The sequence below is a fragment of the Trichoderma breve genome, chromosome 1, assembly GCF_028502605.1.
Source record: "Trichoderma breve strain T069 chromosome 1, whole genome shotgun sequence".
In the NCBI taxonomy this organism is placed as follows: Eukaryota; Fungi; Ascomycota; class Sordariomycetes; order Hypocreales; family Hypocreaceae; genus Trichoderma; species Trichoderma breve.
In genome coordinates this window covers 1,598,812-1,615,796 of record NC_079232.1, presented here as the reverse complement: position 1 = coordinate 1,615,796, position 16,985 = coordinate 1,598,812, and the positions used below count along the sequence as shown (strand labels likewise).

The 16,985-nt window shown below is 51.2% G+C and overlaps 1 protein-coding gene across 1 annotated transcript; it reads right to left on the bottom strand.

Annotated features, from left to right (window-relative positions):
* Positions 1–2,083: 2,083 nt before the first annotated feature.
* Positions 2,084–5,503, bottom strand: T069G_00520 (phosphatidylinositol-specific phospholipase c, X domain-containing protein; the record flags this gene model as incomplete). The annotated part of the gene is made up of 2 exons (XM_056167730.1): positions 2,084–5,051; positions 5,106–5,503. The coding sequence occupies 2 exons, from the start codon at positions 5,501–5,503 to the stop codon at positions 2,084–2,086; spliced, it is 3,366 nt and encodes a 1,121-aa protein (XP_056033046.1).
* Between the last annotated feature and the right edge of the window lie 11,482 nt (positions 5,504–16,985).

Genomic DNA, 16,985 nt, shown 5'->3' with positions numbered 1-16,985 from the left:
ATAATTAAGAAAAAAAAACGCACAAACCTCTATTTCTCATCTCACGCATTAATCCTGCAATGCAATGGCGCAATCCCCCATCCCAAGCCTCCTTTTCCCTTCAGCCCTTTTGGCCAAGGGAGCCTAGAGCACAAGCCACCTCTTGTCATGACACCAGCTGCACGCCATTCGCAGCACAGCTCGCGCCTCCTTTGCCTTATGGCTCCTCTTTCGCATTATTAATGTTAGCACCGAGTCTCTCAAGTTCTGAGTAATTGGTTTCGTAGTACACGCACAGCATGCAGGCTGGTTGTTGAATTTAGGTGCCAGCCACGTATGTACTAAGGCTTTCGGTTTCCAGTAATAACGTGAATCCCTAAGGTAGGGAATGATATGCAGCACCACCTCAAGCAATCGCAGAAAACTCAAAATCATTCGATCCCAGACTCCTTAATCACATCATGCTCTATTCTCCATAATTGACGAGAATCTCGCCTTCTGAAAGAGCAACACGTATGACTATCCCGAGGGGGGAGGCAACTTGTCGTTTCACCTAGGCTCATTGTCTTACTGTGATTACGCGGGCTCAAATTGCCTTACTGTTCTGTCTTGTCTAGAGTGGGCATGATCATCTATTGCTCCGTGAGCCGCTGAGCTGAGTATGATATAGAATACATGGAACACAAATGTCCACTTTAGCTGGTACTCTAGCAGAGGCCTAAGGAAGCATGTAATTAAAGGTATCCGCACAAATGTCATCATCATCATAAAAATAGAGGAAACCGGCAAAGTGTCACCATACATACAATACATGCACAAGCATCAACAACAAGTTTATGATCTGAAGCAGGTCCACAAATTCGATATATATCATAATATGCTGTTCGTATTCATCTCTCAAATGCGCCTGGATCCGCCGTTTCATGCAATTGCAGCAACAACGCACGTGCTGCTGCTCCGTCCCAAAATAAACAACCTAGCTCAAACATGTCGCCAAACAAACAGTCATGAAATGCCCTCATAATCATCCTCTCTTGTCCAACCAAATCCCCCCCTGTCCTGTTCCGTCTTGTACTCTCACCCCTTTGCCCATGCATCATCAGACCGACCTTCCCGATGTGCCAAGAAAAAAACAACAGATTTCGCAACGCCGACGCTAAAAAGCAAAACACAAGACAGTATGCATCATCGTTGAACAGATCCATTTTCACACCTAATCCCTGACGTTCTCTCCACATGTATCATTTGTTTGTACAAGCCCAATGGTTTCTCTCCTGACCAGTAATGTGACTCCCATCTTATATGGAGACATGAAAAAGAAAAGAAAAAGAAACACAGACTCGAGGAGAAAGAAAAGGGGGCAAAACCACCAGTACAGGGTGCCAATACATAATTTATCGCAGACGCATAAAATAAAAAGAGAACAAGGAAAAAAAGAAAACTGTAAAAAAAAGCCAGTGTCATTTGCCTTTGCCCATCCTGTCTATGTTATGCCTTTCAAGTGTGTCCTTCCTTATGCAATGCTTTGCTTGTTAAATACCAGATAATGGTGTGGTATATGCATTCCTTTGGACACTGTAGTCCTTGCATCCCATCATAAAACCAAGAAAAGAGAAGAAATAGAAAGGGGACGAAAAGAGAAATACAGGTTGTACTCGTGCCCACACGTCGATAGTGGGTGGGTATTTGGTTTCGCTTTTGGTTCCGTGCGCCATACTGAACATGAAGAAAGGGAAAACCAAAAATAATAAAAGATAATAAAAAAGTAACGACAAGGAAGCGCCTGGCCTTGCATAAAATGTAAGTCGTTCAAAGATGCCGCTGTTTAAAAGAACAAGTTCATAAAACAAGCATCAGCCAGGTAGGGCCAGCCGTGGTCTGATGGGAATGGGAAGAAGCGGAAAAATTGTGTCCCAGCAATCTCACTATGTAAAGTGCGCCAGCACAAAGGTGAGTGTTGATTTTGTGCAAGGGACAGATGGAAGCGGAGATGTTTGTTTTTCTTAACAGGCCCTTAAAGGGGAGTCAAAAAGTAGCTTGTTGTCGTCAAAAGCTATCGTATGTGCCGTATATCAATCATGTCGGCGAATATGGTGGATGCAACTCAGTTGCTCTCAAAGCTGCGCTTCTCTATGCTGCTTTTCTCTATGGTGCTCCGGGGGCTTGAGTTGCTGTTTCGCCCAAATACACTGTTCAGGAGATTGAGCTTGCTGCCTCCGTCGGGAGCGGCACGGGGGACGTCGATAAACTTCTTTTCAATATCGTCAACTTCAATTTTGCAGAAGAGGCGAGAGAATAAGTATTGCTCTCCAGCGTGGTTGAGAAGGGGTAGTGTGCGATATCCGCGCTTGAGATTGGTAAGCTTGGCAGTGTAGCTAGCCATCGCGGGCTTCTCCTTGGTGCTGTTGCTGTGGTTTTCGCCGTCACTAGCTAGCCTGACGGACCAACGAACAAAGATCAGCTCTGGGTGTTTGGTCGTAACCTTGAAGCGGAACTGGCCGTTGTTAAACATGGGGTTGAAGCCATTCTCACGAATTACTTCCGTGTGGCGTAGCAGAGGCGAGTCAGGCTCATGGCTCAGCTCAAAATCCTTGTCCTTCTTGTTGCGCTTGTCGTTTGCGTGAAAGACGTCGACGTCGACATAAAAATCCATCGACTTGTTTGCAGCCAGGTTGGCAGGCCGCATCAGTTGTTGGGCAGAGATAACGTCAATGCTAAAGGACACAACAGACCGCTCCTTTTTGCCCTGGGCAAGAGCTTCGTTGACGGCTTCGTTGTACGGAAGGACTTGAATGTCGCGAAGCTCTTGGGGTTTGAGGACATATCCGGATGAATCTGTGCCACCCTCAAACATGGCTCGGTTAACTTGCATGCCCATGTCAAACGTTTGCCAGTTCAAGGCGGCCATCTGAACACCGCGGCGCCAGTACGAAAGCGGGTCGAAATTGCTAGAGTTCAATCGTGAGCCGTCTGGGTAAACGCGCATAAGATATCGCATGTTGTGAATGTTCAGCTGCATCTTCTCTTCCTTGGTCCGAGAATTCTTGGCAAAGCTGGTCTCCATAAAGGAGAAGATATGGTTGAACTTCTTAGCCGCCGGGGCATCGAAGCCGGAGAATTTCAGGCCGGCACAGTACACTCCGAGCTTGCCCAGTACCGGGACAATGTTGTTGGATCCCTTGAATGAGCCAAGATCGCTTCCGCTGTCTGAGTCGCTATTGCTTGCCTGAGGCACTTGCACCTCGCCTTCGGCGATGGTGTTCACCCGGCCTTTGCCGCTAAGCTTGCGAGCAGAGTTGCTTGGAATAAGCATAGGGCTTTGAGGAAGCGACTGAGACGTGGAAATGCTGCTGCCATCGCTGGATGGCCTTCCGAATGCGGCACTGAGGCTGCTTCCGCGTTTCCTGGTACTCAAGATATCGCCGCTCGTGGGTTCTTCCTTGACCATCCGCGGTTGTTTGACCTTGATAAGAATGCGCTCCATCAACTCTGAAGGAGAAGGCAGCTTTTCTGAGTCTGGATCTAGCGGCTCCGTAACAAGTCGCTCGCCAAACGTATCCGTGATGATCTTGGCCATAATGGCTTGCTGTTCAGGGTTGCAGTGGACCTCTAGGGAAATCCAAAGTGGAAACTTGGACTTGACAAAGGCGTATTTCCCGATGGTGACCATGACCTCCTCGAAGCTAATGGCGCTAGTGAGTGTGCGACCGTGGACGACTAAGGGATTGCCGTCGGCACCATCCCAGCAGTCGACCTCGACGCAGCGGCAACCTCTCACAAGAGCAGCGATGTATCCTTCGATGCTAGATTGGCCCGCGACTTGTCTTCCAAGGAGGTAAGTGTTGTGTGAGCTGGAGATGAAGTACTCGTTCATGGGTCGATCAAGGGTGAATTCTTGCTGTTCATCGATAGTTGGGAGATTTTGCCGAGAGCTCAGGAACCCAATGAATGCGGTCTCCGACATGTAGCTGAGTTCTTCAGGCTTGACTTCCGTACCTGCATCGTCGTTTCTGTGCTTGCGGATATAGTATCTAAAGATACTCTCCCAGGCGGCCCGGTTCGTCACGTCCTCCTTTTGAACATGTTCAAGGAAGTCGAGGAATTCGTTCAAGGTGAGTCCATCTTCAGGCTTCGCTGCTACACTCTGCATGAGTTGGTGAACATCCTGTCTCTGCCTCATGAGGCGGACGAATTCAAGGAATTCGGAGAAGTTGAGCTTCTCAATCCGCCGAGCATCAGCGAGTCGGAAATTGGACTGGACAGTCGCCTGAGAGCTGTAGATGTGTAAATTCTGGCACACTCGCTTAACGCCATTAATATCAAGCTCTTCCTGGTCTTCGGAATTGTGCTTTTGCATCTCCGATTGCCAGTACTGGGCAATTGCCCTCTCGTTGAAAGTCATCAAGGAAGTCATGACCTCCTGGCGGTGCTTCAGCATGTCAAATAAGAAGGTGGTCCAAATCTTGTAAATTTCGACATTGTCTGCGATCAGGTGAAGAAACTTTTTCTTGGACTTGTCCGGAACGACATATGAAATGGAGAAGAGCTTCTGGCGTTCGTCAACATCTGTAATGCCAAGGTCACGAGCGTACTGCTGAATATCTGATTCGGTCCGAATCTCCTTGATCTCATCGACATGAAGAAACTTGTGGGGGCGAGCGCGATCCCACAGAAGCTTATTTGTGTCTTGATCATAGCTAAGTAGCACGACTTTGGAGCGGTTCTTCTTGGAAATCTTTTTGAGCAAAGTTCCCTGTTGTAGCTGCAATGGAATGACAGGGCCAACCATTGTGTTTGAGCCGCTGTTGATAGAGCAAGTCGTGCTGTTAGTCGGTGACCCCCGGGTGCCACCAAGGTAGGGCAACGAGATGTAGGAGCCTCGATCATCGTCCATATCAGACTCGGAATCGGTGTTGATGATGCCATGCTCGGGAGCTGTCGCATTGCTATCACTGCGCATTCGCAGATAGCAGGGACCGACGCTGGTTTCGCGGCTCGAGGGAGCGGCTGAGGATTGGCGCCTTCTGTTGGAGAGTCTCGATGCTCGGCTGGAAAGGCGTCGTATGATACTCCTAGTAGAAGCAGCGGGGGCGGCATTGGTTGTGTTGTATACAGTCGTGGCTGACGTGGTAGTGGAAAGAGGAGGATTTACCAAGGTGGTGTTGTTGCTGCTGAAAGTAGCCTCGGAGGTCGTGCTTGGACTTCCGGTCCAGCTCTGCCCGAGTGAATTGAGGCTGGTTTTTCGGGAGATGGGTTCGTTAAGGATGGATTCGGGGAGCTGAAACCCTGAGGGGACTGAGTCCTCATACTGAGGTCGCATAGACTCCGGCGAGGCCTGGATGGAGGAATTGGAGGTGAGAATGGTAGGTTCTGGAGACATGATTGGTGAGCCATGCTGGGAATTGGAGGCTCTGGAAGACGCGCTGACTGCGGACTGGGGAGCCATGGCGTGACGTTGCGCGTTGAAGTTTGTCTGAACGTGACCAGGGCTTGGACGCTGGGGATTGTTGGATTGTGAGGGCATGGTGTTGCTGGGGCCCAATGCTAGAGGCGTAGAAGAGTGAATTGAGTCTGTGTTGCTGCTAGTCATGTTCAAGTTGTATGTAAGTGAAGAGCAGGCTCATTGCAGAGGCAAGCCTCGAGGTTTCAGTAGGCGGATTGACCCTTATAAGTCTCGAGCTGTATGCATATTGTAGTATCAAATCTGGGGTGAACGGGATGCGGGGGGCGCGAGTGGTCGAACTACTAATAGTCGATCCGCAGGGGCTGCGGATGGCCGTGGAGCTGGTCCCCAGGCAGGCTTGCCAGGGGTTCAAGGAGGGAGTATGGGAAATGTACAAGTGAAGTTGTAGCTCGAGGGCAACGGTGTAGGCGAATTGGCGTCCTACACGCACAGGTCCCGCGTTTGGAGTTGCTGCAGACGCTCGTTCGGTGGGCCGTCAAGGGTGGCTTGATCGCTCAAAATCGCTGCTAGGGAATGATGATCAGAGACCCAGTCGAGAAATGCCAGGCCGCGACAGGTGGTGAGGTGGCAGAAGCGTAGCCGTATGCAGGTGGCTCCTTTAGGGTATATGGCCCCAAACCAAATGTCTTGGAGACGCTGCACGAAGGACGGGCTCAGCGCGCGAAGCTGCGAGGCAACTGTATGATGCGACACAGCCTGCCGGTTCTTGAGGGGGGCAAGTCGGCTATTCTTGCTGGATGTAGGCCGAAAAGTGGGCGACGCTCGATGACGATTGTTGCTTGAGTATTGGTGAGGAGGCCGTTGGAGTAATGCAGAACAGAGCCGCCGACAGGTAGCGAGAACGAGGATGAGGACGAGAACGAGTTAAATAGGAAGCGAGCTCTGGAGTGACAAGCTGCGAAAAAAAAAAAGGCCTGTTTGTAACAGAGCCGCAAAGAGGCAGATCGAGGACCGGATGTAACACTCGGTGGCAAAGACGTCTTGGGGTTTCGTGCGATGTCCGGGTGAATGATGACCCAATCGAGAGACGTAACGATGGGTTTGTCTGTACACAATGGCTTGAGGAGGAGAGTTCAAGTAGAACGCTTGTAATATCTGGTCGCAAGACGAGGAAGTGTCGAGTATGGAGGTTGAACACAGGAAGTGGAAGCGGCTTGAGTAAAAAATGCTGCTGGACTGTGACTCTTGGTGGGGGTGTACGAGTAGCTTTGGCAGTACCTTAGTATAGAAGCCTGTGAGGGCGTGGCTCGCCGGGGGGAGTGTGCATTACTGCTGCTGGGAGCTAGCTAGCACGGTTTTTTTTTTCTAGTCTCTTTTTTTCTTTTCTTTGACTTTCTTTCCTTACCCCCTCCCCCCTTAGGCGCTGCTGGGTACCTCTGCTAACATCATCAGAAGGTAGGTCGGGAAATTTGCAGCAGTACAAGCTCTAATTTTCGAAGCCGCGGCGGCATGGCCCTTGGCTGCTTGTGCCAACCAAGCATCAGTGCTTGAGACAGGAGAGACAAGGATTGCAGTGACGGCGCAGTCAATCCGATGCCAGAGTCCGTCTATCACGTCAAGTAAAGACGTCAGAGGGTCAAAGTGAGGCGGCAACGACCCTTGCAATGCAATTTCCAGTGCTGAAGCCAGTGGGAGCTCGCCCTTTGACCATTAGATGTGACCATCTCACTTGTCCATGCGAGTTGTACTTGTATACTCGTATGAGCCAAAGACCCCAAGGGGGGCCAAAATATGTATACTAGTCTACTAAAAACCGACGGGACACAAAGTCTTGTTATGCCACAGACCAATGGATCGACCTGGAAAATATGAAAGTTTGCACAGGGAGAGCCAAGAGTTTGTTTGAAGCGACCTGCTTGAGGTAGTATCACGAATCAAAAGGCCAGAGGAAAGATGGGGTAGACGGGAAGAGACAGACCAGAATACAAGAGAACAAAAAAACATAATTAAGAAAATAAAACAAATAAAACAAATAATAATAATAAAACAGCCATCCATCTGTTATGCCTTTCTTGTATCTAGCTCCTCGAGGGGCGTCGGTTTAACACTACTACTGTCCGGCAAGCAAGGGGGAGGCGAAAAGATACAAGTCTGCTCTGTTTCTGCCAAGAGATTAGGCGGCGTCCTAGGCATGAGCATGTCCAGGGCCGGCCAGTTATGACGCGGATGTGTCGGGGGAGGTGTGCCTGTAGAGGCGAGGCCCGCGCCATACGAGCCCAGAGGTAGCAGAGGTACCTCCTCCAGCACAAGTACCTCAAGTACCAGCGGTCTCTGGGTACCTCGCCATGTGTCCAGCCCTTCTGGCCGTCAATTTCTCAATTGCGGAATTGTGGTCAACTTTTTTCTTACCCACCCCGCGCTTTGGCATGGGGGTTTATGCACTAAGCTTAGCAGCAGCACCTCGAGCAGCATCGCATCCCTCTAGAGACATTGGTAACTCCGTAGGCTCGCAGCTTTTACAGCGCTGCTCTATTCCCGCCGTTACTAATCATGTTTTGAGCCTGTGCTGGAATTTTCCGTACATGGCAAAGGGGGATAAAAAAAGAAAAACAGGGCAGCGCATTATCAAATCAAAATGCAGCTGCTCCTTGTGGCAGAACCTGCCGGGATGCCGGTGGCGATAGGCGGCCAATGTGTTGTAATAAGAAACCATCTGGAATAAGCCCGGACTCAGAGTTGGGCACTCAGGCATACAGCATCCATGGGAATTGGAGAAATCCGCATCTCTCCTGATCATCATGCCGTTGCCAAAAAAGTACCGTACTTTGTGTTGGTGGCATTCAGTCTCGATGACGATCGCCGGCTGTTAGTCGGATCCCTAATAATGGATGGACTTGGGCGAACGAATCACATACTGCACTTGTTCCAGCAAATTCTGGAGTGAGTACATGAAGACGTCAGATGCACAGCGGCCAGGCGACTCATGTAGCCTGCTAGTGTGCTGTTACACGTATCATTGCGTGCGCTATCTAGTCTATGTCTATCAAAGTGAGAGAATGCATCGACATTTTCGTCTGTCTATCTAGTTTCACCTCGACTGCAGTGTGCTCGCAGGTGAGGCATGTCAGCCAAATGTGCTAGTCTCTCAACTACGAATGTACCTAGCTTAGGCTTGTTCAACCCTATTAGACGGCGTCCGTGCAACATGTCAACTCTTGAGCCTCTAACTCGTCACATCCACTTGGACTCGGACCCCAAATTTGTTCCTCATGATGGTGATCCTCGGCTGTGCTTCAACAAAACTTCATCGCCGTGATGCTTCATTGGCTCAATGCTGCTCTTTTGCCGGCGCAGCTGATCACTGTTTCGTGCTGCCACGTCAGGACAACCAGCGATGGCTGGAAGACGGAGGTGTTGGGTTTAAGACGCCCCCGAGCCGGTCAAGCTGCGCTGCACACCGGATCACGAACTGAGACCACAGACGCTCATTCTTTCACCATCCATGGTCCTGTATCCGTTGCTCGAGACACAAAAAAAGTAAAAAAAAAAAAAAAAAAAAAAATTCAAGCTCAGGCTCCAGGACGGCTGCGATGTCGGGCATTTCCGGGGGGCCTTGCTCTATCGGCTTCGCGAAGCTTGGGCTTGTACTACGTGGAGGGACAAACCAAACCAAACGGCTGTGATTTTAAGGTGCTGATCCCTCTCATTGCGTAGTGATCACGTTGCGCATGTTAGGGCGAATGATAACGGCGCAACAGTCTCTTCCCCCTTCCACTCTGTCTTTCCGTAAGCGCCATTGTGTTCCTTACCCCCCGTGAAGATGAAACGACACAGTCGGCCAACGAGACAGCAGAGATCGGCGAGATGAGCACCTTAGCCCTTGGGGCTTTTGCTGTTGGCCTGCGGGAACCCTTCTGCACGAAGCCCACGAGGACCGTTTCGGGGAAAATGTGAGAAGAGGAAGAAAAAATTAGAGCGGCAGAGGAGGGGCATGAGTTCGTTCTGATGTTGCAGCTACGACCGTTATGGCCTTGGTGCAACGAGTAGTGCCAGTTTGAGGCTGCGGATACGAAGCAGCTGGGCTAGGCACCGTAATCCAAACACCACGACGCGGCAAGTCCTCTGCTGCTTTGGGCAAATGGCAGAGGCCAACAGGACAGGGCCGGACGACTCCATTCTGTTTGATCAAGTGATACTGGGCAGGCTTCAACTGCCAAGACCGTTCTATGAGCCGAAAGGCCGCCTGGGCTTCCCCGCCATCCAAGCCCTAGCCCCGAACGGAACGCTTCATCAGCATCTCGGCCAGTCGGAGATGCCATGCTGGCAGATGGGCCTCCGCAAGTACGGTCGAATATTATGTGCGTGATGCATTTGCCTCGACGTCGTACTGGAGTCGTTGGGCTAGCTGCGTGTCTAGTGCGAGCCGTGTAGCGAACCCCGTCGCTCAACAAGTGGATGATGATTATCTTTGGGCTACTGTGGTCGATAACCTCTGTCTCACCTTGTTGGCTACCCAATACCACCTACCTTTACTTTACTTTACCTTACCTTACCCTTCCACGACTCTGGTGTCTGCCTCTGACACTGACACTGACACTGACACTGACACTGACACTGACATCGATATGCCGTTACACAAAGCCACGCTGCAGATGAGATTCGCCCGCACGTCCCGTCGACGCTAGCAGGTAAGGTAAGGTACTTGTATGTATGCGCAGTAGCAGACGCCCAAGCAAGGCTTCGTATTTGAGCATCAATGTACGGAGCAACAAGCGGCAAGCCTTTCTGACGGGGCAGCCCAGCCGCTGACTCTGGCCGGCGGCGGCTTGACGGGTAAATTGGCATCGCGAGAGAATCCCACGAAACACGCGGCCTCCTCCTCGCCGTCTTGTACGATACATGATACATGATGCAGTATATGATACATGAAATAGCGCCAGCTGAGCTGTATCCCTCACCTGCCTGCAGAAGGACGAGGCTTGGAGGCATGGATCAGTGGCCACAGGCACTCTTCCGGGAACGCATGCAGCTGAGATGTGAATCGGGCGCACACAAGTAGCATCATCGTATTGGTACAAGTGCAGGAGGCAAGATACTTCCCATGTTGGCATATCGACTAAGGGACGGCATGAGGCGCAAGTACGAGTATGCATACGTACGACCTGCATTGGCATTTGGTGCTAGTGTAAGGGTAATTGCACAGGCATCGGATGCCAAATAGGAAGCTGTGCTTTAATTCTTCGACACACGCATGCTTCGGTGACTGACATTGGATCATGAGCGCAGCCTTGGTTTCACGATGAGCTGTGCGGTGCCGGTCCCGGAGGTGGTTTCAAAGCGTCTTACTGTCTGCCTTCTCGCACGGGAGGTAAGGCGTCAACTTACGGGAGACGATGAGATCATCGTTTGCTTATTTTTTCTTTTCTTTCACATTTTTATCTTTTCAATTTAAACCCACAGGGCAAGGAAGAAAAAAAAAATTGCAAAGAGGAGTCCAACCCTCGCTCAGTCTCCGGCGGTCTGGTTGGGGGTGTCGTTAAATGGTCCCGCATGGCAAGATTTAAGGTAGGATAGGCGGGTGCTACCTTCTGAGAGCTCCCGTCAAGAGCTCTCTCTTATCCCCTCGGTCGGGTACCTGTACAACCACACCCATATCGTTTGACGCATGCGGTGCAAGTGCGGTACGTACTGTACTGTTACTCGTATCGCATGCCTTATTCCGTAACATTTGAACGGAAACCATAAACAAAATGGCGTCACTCTCTCCATCAAATGCTCTTTCCTCGTCCCCGCCGGTACATGTACAGGTCCGTAGGCGCTGCATTGGCAGGTTGCCAGGTACGTGGCCAGTACAAACGAAGCGCTGCACTTGCACTGCCTGGCCGCACGACTCCAAACGGACCAGACGAGAAGCAGCCGTACCCAAGCTCACCATCTTTGCACCCATGGCCTGTCTCTGCAGCCTTGTGAAAGGCCATGCTGCTCATTTATTGCCCAGACGTAGCAATCCTGCAGAGACGTTGGCGAATCGCATCCATGCTGCTGAGCGGTCAAGAGCGTCACCTGAGCCGTCCAGATAGGCTTGTGGTTGACCATGCCAGCCGCAATCAGCAACGGCCGGCTCGCTCACTGAGTCACCGAAAAAAAATCAACGGGGGACGGAATACGGTTCTATTTGCGGAAGCCATGCCTAGGTACAGTAGTGCTGCTACTAGGCCATTCATTACGTTGGCATTGGTTCTTGTTGAAAGGGAACACGGAAGAAAAAAAAAAACTTCTTTTCCCCATTGGATGGCTTTCCCCTGCAAGATTGCAGCGACTAATTCAAACAACGACCAAGTATCCAGAAGGTACCACTGCTCTGCACGACAGATCAGATACAGGCAAAGTACTGGCCAACCGGGGGGCTCGCTTGCCCTGCCCTTCTTGCCAAACAGCCGCTTAGGCCATGACCTGCCTTTTCTCTCCTACAACAGGCAAGCATCGTGGGATTTGTCGCAGCGCTTCGGGCGGACGAGGCCTCAGACACCCATGCACGCCCAACTGCGGGGTCTGGCGTCTATCCTCATAAGAGTCATCGAGGCAAGACAATCGCATTTAATTTCACCGACTTTTAGACACCGGCACATCGCGTCATGAGGCCATGATGATCGGGGTCTGGGTTCTGGGTTCACCAGCTTGGCGGCGCGACAGGACAGAGTGCCCGGTCGGACGAGACACAAACCTCCGAAAGTCACGTAATTCGCCATCCAGACAGCGCCTATCAGATGCGGTGAACGGCGAGCCCACGTTTTCCCTCTGAGATGCCCAGGTTGCCAGGTCTGGGCTGCACAGCGGAAGAGCCAATCAGTGATATCGCCAGCCCCAGAGACAAGGCGTCTAAAGGGCACAGGACACAAAAGGCACAACCCGACTAGCTGGGCCATGGGCTGCCGCCTCTAGGGTTCTGTTTCATGCTGCAATCCGGAGGCAGCATGACGTCTCCAACCCTGAATCTGCCCAATCGGCTGCTAATGCGCAGCCTTTACTAGCCCAACTGGGGATCTGCTTGAGTTGGAGACGACTGTCACGCCGAAACAGATGGAGCAGTGCTCCAGGGCCTGTTCTCGAATCATTCTTCGCCTCGGGCGCTGTAAGGGAATGTTTTCTCCTGCCCCTGGACTGCCGAGCCGTTATTGCTGCTACATGCCATCACTTGAAGCAGCTCATCGGGTACTGATGCCTTCGACAACGGCCCAGGGGAAGTATTCCGGGATCACCAAGTTGGCCTCTCTGGCAATGCTATTGGTGCTCGGGCATGAACTGTGACGTAAAGTGACTGGCACCACCGTCTTCGGGTCCGGAACCCACGAGTCACCCAGCACATACTTGTATCGTATTGGTACAATTTGCGCGGGAGAGAACGCTCTATGGCATAGCAAACGCTCAATCTTACCCGCCGCTAGCAATACTTTTCTGGCATCCTCTCTTCAAGTTTTCTCTTGTCAGGCTCCAATGGAATATTCTGGTTAAAGCTCCTCTTGTTCCCGGAACCTAGTTTGCCGTGTGATCCTTAGTGCATATGAGCCTGTCAGACCTTGGCGGCCATATAAACAGCCATTTGGAGAAATCCAACCCCCCCTGGTCTTCGATATTGTTAATCACAACTACCAAAAGCCAATATTTTCAAACGCAAAGTGAAAGAGAGGGAAGAAGCCCTTCCGCTCGGTAGAGATGGACGAGGTGGGCAATCCAACGAAAAAGGCTAGAGTTCAAGGGGGCTAACTATTCGCATCTCCAACTTTTGATCAGGGGATGCCATGCATGCAGCCAAACAGGGCAGAAAGGCACGCTTCGCATGTTAATGCCAAAACAATTTCATCACCACATTCATGTTCACTGTCTCCTGTTACTTTTTTGTTTTTCCCCTCGTGCGCACGGCCGACATTTCCGGAGTTCCTCTACTGGCCCCTCTTACTCCCTTCCTGCCGCCCTCCTTTTGCCGTCTTGGCCCTCAAGCTGATCGTATTGGCACGAAGTGCCTAGCGGTTTAAGTTCAAAAAGCAGCCGCCAAGAGGTTGCAACGAGAATGACAGCAAATCAACATGTACTCTCAGCTTTGACTTGGCTCGGCTGCATCGGATATATCTCAATTGAGTCTAGATCAGCAGGGTCAGGGAGCCAGAGAAGCAAGGGAGTGAGCTCCTCTCAGTCTTGACTTGCACAAATTGGTCGCTCTTGTTGGCTACATACGAGTACACAAGCAATCAATTTTTGAGACTACTGGAGTGATCTCAACGTCTCGTGGTTCTCAGGAAGAAGATTTTGGTCAACATATTCCCTATTCCATGACAGGGTTGAAAGACTCAGCTGGTATTATGCAGGCAGAACTGGTCTTTCCACCCTCAACTCAAGCTGCACAAACACGCACACGCACACACAAACATATATACATGAGAGACAAGGGACAAGAAGGCATACAAAACGGCACCAAGTGAAGGACACTTTTCCGAGGATACCAATCGAATCATGCCATAAGGGTGTGACATCCATAAGACTACCCTAGTCAGCGTGGATAAATCGCACAAGTAATGCTTCTGGTGCCATCAGCCGCTCCATCAAGAAACGCGAACTCCTTCCACGAACCTCTTGATTTCCAACACAGTTGGCTTGTCGATAGCTGAGGCAAAAGATCCATGGATTCAGCCTCACGTTAGCAACATCAAACCGCCTAGCGGCATAATCCCATCCCCTGCCACGTCTGATGCAGAGCATCCTCACTGTTGCAACACACCTCCTGCATTATACACTGAATCCTACCCGCCTTCAAAATGCACAAGCCTGCATGCCACCAAACCTGGGCTTCAATTAAATGCTAAATCATGCATCTCCATCCCCGGCGACATACGGTGCAATGAGCGAAGACCGAAGCTCCGCCTGAAGGCCTGTCATTTCCCATGCATTTCAAGCTCTCTGCATATACGGGACGATGACCAGTCGAGCTGTTGCTTGCGCAAAGGGGCCAGCTGGGCGGGAGTAGGGAGTAACTACGCATTGCTACCAATACCATCATTGCTACCAATACCATCATTGCCTCCAATACCATCATTGCCTCTGAGAGAGAATTGATTGAGCTTCAACTCGGGTCACTACCTCTTGCCCACCACACATCACCTGTACGTGGTCTATCAGAATGTTTCTGATGGCCAAGCAATCACCTTGGACGTCATCGAGCTAGCATACACGGGGCTGCAGGATTGCATGTCCGCTCAAGCAATGGCGTTTACCAGTCGCGATCAATATATGCTGAGTAATGGTAACGGGTCGGCTTGCGGTCCCTGACGTGACGGGATGGACGCTGCGTGAGCTGGTGCAGCGATGCGGTTGGGTCGCTTAGTACTCAACGAAGAAGCCTCATCCATTTGGGCGGGATTGATGCGGGGGAGGCTTGAGTCTTGTCCTTGCCGAGGACAATCACCCGCGTCGGATCGTCTTCAATCATACCTTATCTGCCGATAAGAGCTGGTGTTTGTGTTGCTACAACCCTGGCCTGCTTGCAAGGATCATTACGCGATTCGAGAGCGTGGAGTTGCCGTCGCTGGCGGCACTCGCGGGAACGAAGTGGTGTGGGTTCATGTAGGTCTCATGTCCTCAGGAGACTGCTGTCGTGGCTCACTCTCGGTGGCCTTGCTCTACCGATTGTCGTTGCTACGGGGGTTTTCGGGAACCGACTCGGCCTCAATTGCACCCATCGGTACAGTTGCCCAGCAGAGAGTATGATCCGCGATGTTACGGCAGGCGTCTGTTCGTCCGTTCTGGGAGTTCAGCTTGATCAACGGACTCAAAGCACCACCATTCGTTATGGGCCACTTGGCCCAAGGGTGTGTTGTAGTGCGTGTACCAGTGCGTGGGCATTCGTATATTTGTTCAACGACCAGGGTCTTGCGACCACCACCGACGACCATCTGTCACAATGCGTGTTGGAAGGCAACTTGCATTTACGCAGGTGTGCTTTCTGTTTATTTGAGTAGTACTTGTTACACCAAGTAATATATTGTCAAGTTTTGGCGCGATGTTGCCTGCGCCGGCCTAGCAGAAAGCCGGTCACGAGTCTCGTCTTGCAGATGGAAATAATGCATTAGGCTCAAGACTAGCTGTGCTTCCCTTGCAGCATCATGCACCCATCGACCAACTCTTGCAGAAGAGCTGCAAAAGCCGTCAAAAAAGGGAAATTGGAGGTCTCTCTGGTTGCTCTTCTCACGATTGTACATAATTCTTCTGGTAACCCGGCCACAGTTATGTCAATCCGTATAAGGCTGCCCCAGAGGAAATTCTACTTTTCGCAGCAACTAACATCTACAATTCTGCAAATCAATCAAAAGAAAAGAAAAACGAAAAGATGAATGAAAAGATGAAAAGAACGCCAGTCACACTTAAAGCAACTGGAGGGGACATGTCAATCGGCCCCTATTATTGCTTATGCAGATCTGAAAGGACGTATGTATAGGCTCTCGGGCTCTTATCCGTTGGCGTTTCGTACCCCATCCTCCGCCCCATCATTGCAGGTCGACTATCGTTTTGGCAAGGGGTGTCCCATGGCTTTTCCGCTACCTTTATGGCCTCTCTTTGCGCAGGCATGCCGCAGAACTGGCGACTATTGGGTGCAAATTGAGAAAGATAAGGCAACCACGAGCACAACCACGTCGGGGTTGGAGCAGAGCATGGTGATACAACAGCTGGGCACGAGTTTGCTCTCTTGTGGGCAGAGCGCGCGCTACGGACAGGGGATCCGGGACTCATGGAAAGGCCGTCTTGTTTCCAGTTGCATCGCCAGTAACAGAAGTTCCGTCTGGTCGGGTTCCCAGGTAGTTGGTACAGCAAACTTACAATCTGCCAACCAAACTCCCATTTCCCCGACGAATACACGGGACGAGTCATGCCGAGTACAGCCGGCAGAGGGTGGGATGCAGCAGTCTACCTATTCTACCAGCTCTAGCAATCATCAAGTACCTACCTTGCGCATATACTTGCGCCTTTGTACAGACCAATGCGGATGCAAAATAAAGAAGGCATCGCTGGGTCGATTTGCCAAGGGGTGTGTGGTGTGTGAATTATGATGGTGCGAGCCATAATGAGAGCATAGTGACGCCTCTGATGTCGGGCAACATATGGATTTATTGACCAGCTTGGCTGATATGCAGGGAATATGCTGCTGAATGACGAATTGGCTGTGCTAAGGACGCACGAACGGCTGCCACGACAGCACCCGAGGAATCAAATCTTGGTACGGGGTGTTCATGAATGTACTGTGGGGGACACGCACTTCTGCCAGGTCAAAGTCAGTTGATGAAGGTGAACCCCTCTGAATCCTACTGCTTGCATTTGGAGGCCGAGTCTGGTCCGCCGTCTGGTTGGCAGGACATTTTTGTCTTGTTGGTCTTCTCCACACACGGCCAGCATTAGGACGAGCATCATGCAGCCCAGCCATGCATGGGCTCGCACGCACACCACACAATCTCCGCACGCCACTGCCGCTTCGTGTCACCATTGCAGCCAGTCACGGCCATCCACTCCGCTCGGCGAGAGCCCTGGAGTGGGAGGGGGGAGGCCACGGATTGCCTCT